This window comes from Castor canadensis, chromosome 5, assembly GCF_047511655.1.
Source record: "Castor canadensis chromosome 5, mCasCan1.hap1v2, whole genome shotgun sequence".
In the NCBI taxonomy this organism is placed as follows: domain Eukaryota; kingdom Metazoa; phylum Chordata; class Mammalia; order Rodentia; family Castoridae; genus Castor; species Castor canadensis.
The window spans coordinates 73,334,564-73,340,563 of NC_133390.1; the positions used below are offsets into that span (position 1 = coordinate 73,334,564).

At 43.0% G+C, this 6,000-nt stretch overlaps 1 protein-coding gene across 1 annotated transcript in view; it reads right to left on the reverse strand.

Moving 5' to 3' along the window:
* The window catches only part of Osbpl11 (oxysterol binding protein like 11), an 81,114-nt gene extending 75,342 nt beyond the window's left edge, over window positions 1-5,772 (reverse strand). The window contains exon 1 of the mRNA XM_020184185.2: window positions 4,873-5,772. Within this exon, the coding sequence (XP_020039774.1) occupies window positions 4,873-5,072 (200 nt within the window). The 5' untranslated portion in view covers window positions 5,073-5,772. The remainder of the gene's footprint in view (window positions 1-4,872) is intronic.
* Between the last annotated feature and the right edge of the window lie 228 nt (window positions 5,773-6,000).

Here is a 6,000-nt window from a genome sequence, read left to right on the forward strand (position 1 = left end):
TGTCTTTCCTCATCTTTTATCTTTTTGTTTTGATCTTTGGGTTTGTTTTTTTGTTTTTGGTGGCACTAGGGTTTGAACTCAGAATCTCACACTTGCTAAGCAGGTGTTCTACCACTTGAGCACATGGCCAGCCCTCCTCCTCTTTTAAAAAGCAGTAAGCCTGCTTGATTATGGTGAAGGGAAACATTATCTTTATCATACTGGACAGCAAATAACCTGACCTATGTTCAGGAGGAAGACATTATCTCTAGCTTCCGAGGCTGTCTGTTATATAAACATTCTTGAAAAATAGTATGGAACAAAGGGCAGCCAGTACCTGTGCTCACAGATCATTCCAACTGATCTGGTAGCAAGCTTCCTCTTACTCTTAACAATTCAATCAAATGTGTTTGATCAAACCAAACAAGTCTCACTTCTCAGTTTTAGAAAGAAATTTCTCAATAGTAGGTGACATTTTTACTCCACTGTATTATCAACTATGGTAGACATTTTCTGGCATGGTTCCCAATAATTCCTACCTGCTGGTATTCATACCTGTAAGGACTGGCCTCTAGTGATTAGAGAAAAGTAATGTGACTTCACTTCCATGCTTATGTTAAGAAGACTGTGACTTCACTTCTCTCTAGCTAGAGCTCTCTCTTGCCCTCTTACTTCCCACCTCTGATCAAACAAGTTGCCAAGTTATAAGACACTCTGTAAAGGCTCATGAACCAGTAAGGCCTTTAACCATTAGTCATGAGGAAGTGAGGTCTTTGTCCAATAGGCCAAAGGGAACTCAATTATGTAGAGTCCCATAAAAGTGTATCCTTCTCAGTAGAGCTTTGAAATGACCATGGCCTTGTGAAAGATCCAGCTAAGCTACACCAAAATTTCAGATGCACAGACTGAATGTTACTGTTTAGCTAGGTGGAGCAGTGCATACCTATTATCCTAGCTACTCAAGAGTCTGAGACAGGAAGATGGTGAGTTGGAGGGCAGGCTGGGCTACCTAGTAAGACCCTGTCTCAAAAAAAAAAAAAAAGAAAGAAAGAAAGAAAGTGAAAAAGACTACCATGAGAGAAAAAATGTGCAAATCATATCTGTAAGGGAACTATATTCAGAATATATGGAGAACTTTTATAATGAATAATAAAAATCTTAAAATGGGCAAAGAATGTGGTTAGACATTTCTCCAAAGAGATGCTATGCAAAGGGCAGAGTAAATACATGAAAAGATGTTAACATCATTAGTTGTCAGAGAACTCCAAACCAAAACCACTGTGAGGTATCACTTCATATTCCATAGGAGGGCTAAAATCAAAGATGGACAGTAACAACTGTTAGTAAGGATGTCAAGAAATTGCAACCCTTCCACCTTGTGGGTGAGAATGTAAAATAAGCAGCTACTTTGGAAAACAGTAGCAGTTCCTCAAAAAGTTAAAACTTGAGCCAGGTGTAGTGGTACACAACTGTAATCTCAGCACTCAGGAGGCAGAGACAGGAGGATCTTGAGTCTGAGGCTAGCCTAGGCTATATAGCAATGTCTGTCTCAAAACAACAACAAAAGAGTTAAGCATAAAGTTACCATATGACCCAGAAATTTCAGTTCTAGTCACATACCCAAGGGCAATGAAAACACGTTTGTACAAAAACTGGAAGAGCAAAGTGTGGTGGCTTACACTGTAATCCCATTTACTCAGGAAGTGGAGCTCGGTAGGATTATGGTTCAAGGACATACCAGGCAAAAAGTTCACAAGGCCTCATAATAAAAGCTGAGCATGGTGGTACACAACTGTCTGCCCAGCTATTCAGGAAGCATAAACAGGACTGCAATCCAGCTGGCCCAGTGATAAATGTGAGACCCTATCTCAAAAATAACCAAAGCAAAAAGGGCTGGGGGCATGACTCAAGTGGCAGAGCACCTTCCTAGAAAGCACAAGGTCCTGAGTTCAAACCCCAGTACCACCATTAGGAAAAACAAAAACAAAAAAACTTGAAGAAAAAACATTCATAGCAGTACTATTGATAGTAATCATAAAATGGAAACAAGGAAAATGTCCATCAATTGGTAAGTGAATAAACGAAATGTGGTAATTCATATAATGCAATACTATTTGGCCATAAAAAGAAAGAAGTAATGGCATATGCTACAGTATTAATGAACTTTGAAAACATTATGCCAATTAAATTCCTATAAAGCCAAACTCCAGGTTCTGAATCACAGGGTCTTCATTAAATTTCAATCTCTCTCTCTCTTTCTCTCGCTGCAGTTTTAGGGATTGAACTCACGGCCTTGCACATGTTACGCAAGCACTCTATCACTTGGAGTACAGTCCAGTTTTTATTTTGTTTCTGGGACAAAAACCTTTGCCCAAGCTGGCTTAGAACTCAGATCCTTCTGCCTCTGCCTTCCAAATCGCTGGAATTACAAGCATGTGTCCCCAACCCAGCTAAAATTTCCATTTAAAAAAATGGAGACAATAGCAAATTATAGTAAAGAGTAAAGCCACTTATAAGATGTTCAGATAGAAATATTCAAATAGACTGTTTAATACAAGGCTATGGAGTGTCTGAAAAGATTTCAGGATTTGAGAATATATTAGCTGAGACCAGAGAAGAGAATGAAAGAACACAGTAGCCTAAGAGAAGATATTGAAGTAAATGTCACATCAGCCTCAAAAGAAAAACAGCCAACTAGGAAAGACAAAAGAGTAAAGGAAAAACCAAAAAAAAAAAAAAAAAAAAAAAAGAGCCCCTAGTGTGGCTTTAGCTCAGTGATACAGGGCTTTTCTAGCATTTGTGAGGCCTGTGTTCCATGCCCAAGCAACTGCAAGCAAGCAAACAAGAAAGAAAAGAATTCTAACAGCACATAATTACAGGGAAACCAACTGCAATAAAAATCTAAAAAATGCTCATTGTTCCTTGGTAAGGACAGAGTAAACTGCTGAAAGGATTACATTGGTTTTTGTAATTGTTGTTTTGTTTTTAAAGTCTTAAGACTTTGAGCCTGGGGGAAGAAGCCAAGAAAGGGGACAATAAATGACAATGAGGAAAACTGCCTAATGTCTTAAAGACAAAATGATATGTTGGATTGAGAGCTAGAGAGAAGCATTAATACTCCTGGACCAGCCACCTTAAAACAAAATGCGTATCAGGTTATAAATGGAGTCACAATCTTATTCATCACAACCTTGGGGAATAATTCTACATAACTGAATTTTCTAGCACAAGTATTTTTTCTTTTTTTTTTTTAACATTCTCCACCTTTTTAAAAAGAGTAGGCTTTCCTGAATGAGTTAAGGTCATTTTGGCTATGGTTATTATGCCAGGAAGTAACACAGCTGAGTCTGCATGTTAATGTTTCAAATCTTTGAATGTCTTACACTCCCTGTTGCCATTTCCTCTGTTACACTTCCCCTAATAACTTTTTCATTTGCAATTCCACCAGATTCCAGTTTGAAAATTACCAAACATTAATGCTCTAAATAAGGGATAATGGGGCTCTGAATGAAAGTATAGAAGCTCATGACTTTATGACAACTATCCCCAGTGCTAAGAAATCTGTTTCATTTTACATTTTAATTCAGACTGGATTTCATAATTAAGACTATCGGAAGACTGACCTTTCACTACCTGGAATTTTACTTCATCTTGCTTAAATTATATTAAAATATCCTTGCAAAGTAATTAAATAATCTTATGTGGTGAGTTCTTATACCACAGAAAGAGAAAGAGAGAGAGAGAGTAAGAGTGTGCTGATTTCAAAAGTAGGCCTGGCTGGCCTGAGGATGCAGCTCAGTGGCAGAGCACCTGCCTAGTAGAAGTCATGGATTGGAATCCCAGCACCACAAAACAAACAAAAATGTGAGCCTAGATAGCTCACAATAACTAAACATACTTCTGTCCTACATTTGCTTACCAATGAAAAAGTTATCTTCTCTGCTTTGTTTCTGTATGTTAATACAGTCATGCATATTTCACATGCATGGATATTATTCATTATAAATATATATCCCTCACAAAATCTTGGCTTTAATCCTTTCCAAGTTTCACACACGTTTCACAAGTACAAACAGCACAAAGACTAAAAAGGAGTAGAATTTTACCCACAGGCAGTTAACCAAAACTTAAGAATTCATCCTTTAGTTCCAATACCATGGGATGCCCTGATTTCATTCCTTCTTAAAGTTATGGATAGAAATTCCCCCATATACTTTATGTATCGAAAAACAAACAAACAAAAATGTCTGTTGTTTCTCCAGGACTCTCTTAGGTTTTCAGTCACATTAATGAAAATTAACAAATGTAGAATTTCTCATCAAGACAAGAGCATTTCAGTGGCCTGATCGACTCACACTAAAACATCTCCAGGCTCGGATTTGGAGTACCAGAACCCTGTATTCTTTGTCTGTACCTTTGCCTTGTATTCAAATTAGTTATGTACACCCCCCCCCTTTCTAAATTACAAACACTCAGAGGGCAAGAATCTTTTCTGATTCAGTTACCCCAATCATTCCACAAGTAAGTTTTGAGCACCTGGCATGTGCTAGTCCCTGGAAAAAGCTGAGTTAACAGTTCCTGCCTTTACTGTCGTCCTTAGGCTAGTAAACAAAATTTCAACGCAAGGCAAAAGCAGAAGTGAAGACAAGTAAATCAGCTATAAAAGTTCAGGGGTCCATTTCTGTATTCCTCAAAAGGCCTCCGTAGATAACCTGTTGAATAAAGTGATGAAGTGAATCTTGCTAAGGAAAGGTGAGATTCCCAAGTTCAAATGCAACGTCTGAGTGGCTCACGGAAGCCCGGAATAAACCTTCCCTTCTGAGCCCTGCACAATGCAGGCTTCAGACTACCCTCAGCCCGGGCAGTTATCATCCCCCCTGGAGAAGGACCTACCTGTACTGCCAACCCTTGGCCCCGCCACCGCGGCTGCTGCCGCCGCTGCTACTGCTGCTGATTCCGCCCCCACAGCTGCTGTTGCTGCTGTTCTTGTTGGGGGTCACCGCGGGAGCCAGGCCCTCCAGCTTGCCTTCGCTCTCGGAGACTTTCATTGTGGACACGGGCTCACTCCCCTGCATCTTAGCTCCAAAGTTCATGGGCCCTTCCTGGGCGGCCGAGGAGCGCTGCAGGGCTTGCCTTTTCCTTTTTTACTCCCAGTTGCTAGAATGGGACCCGCCGATGGTCCAGGAATGGAAGATATGCATTCCCACCGAAGTGAAAACTTCTAAGAGGGCCGGGGTAGCAACGAGGACAGATAGCCTTCAAATACACATCTATGTATTTCCCTCCTGACAAAAGCATGGAGGGGAAAAAAATCACCCAGCTACCGGGCTCGGTGACATACTCAAAGGAGAAACAGGTGAAGTCGCGTCTTCTCCAGCCAAGAGGACTAGCGAAGGACGGGACCACGGCCAGGACCAGTGGCCTGACCTCCGAGCTGACTGGGTGGCCCGCCGCGCTCCCGCTTTTCACCCGCGGGTCCTCGGGGGAGAGTCCCGTCCAGCCCGCTCCTGCCGCAGCCCCGAGACAGAGCTGGGGCCGGCGCGCGGAGCCCGGGAGGAGGCTCGGGAAAGAGGCCGCCGGGGGCGGGACGCCAGCTCCCAGGGCCGCCTCTCCTCTGACCAAAGGTGAGCGGTTCCAGGGGACTTCCTCCAACGCCCCTGGGCCTGGGTCCTCGAATGGGCTCCCAGGAGAGGGAGAATCCCTAGCTGTCTGTCCAAACGTTATGCTAGGGCTGCGGCCACCGCCCCACCCACAGACCCACAGCGGGTCACCCACCCGCCTGTTCTCTCCCCGCCTTCCCTTCCGGAGTAGTGTGAGCTCACTTCCCCCAGATCCGTAGCACCCGGCGCCATCTTTGATTAGGGCAGCCTGCCCTGAAGGGGGCGGAACCTCCGGCAGAAGCTGTAACCCTGTGGTTGTCGGGAAAAGGAAAGGAAGGGAGCGAGGGCGCGGCCAAGAGGAAGAGCTCCCGGAAGGAGGGAGGAACTAAGAGCGAGCGAGCTGATAGGGATCGTGGCCTAT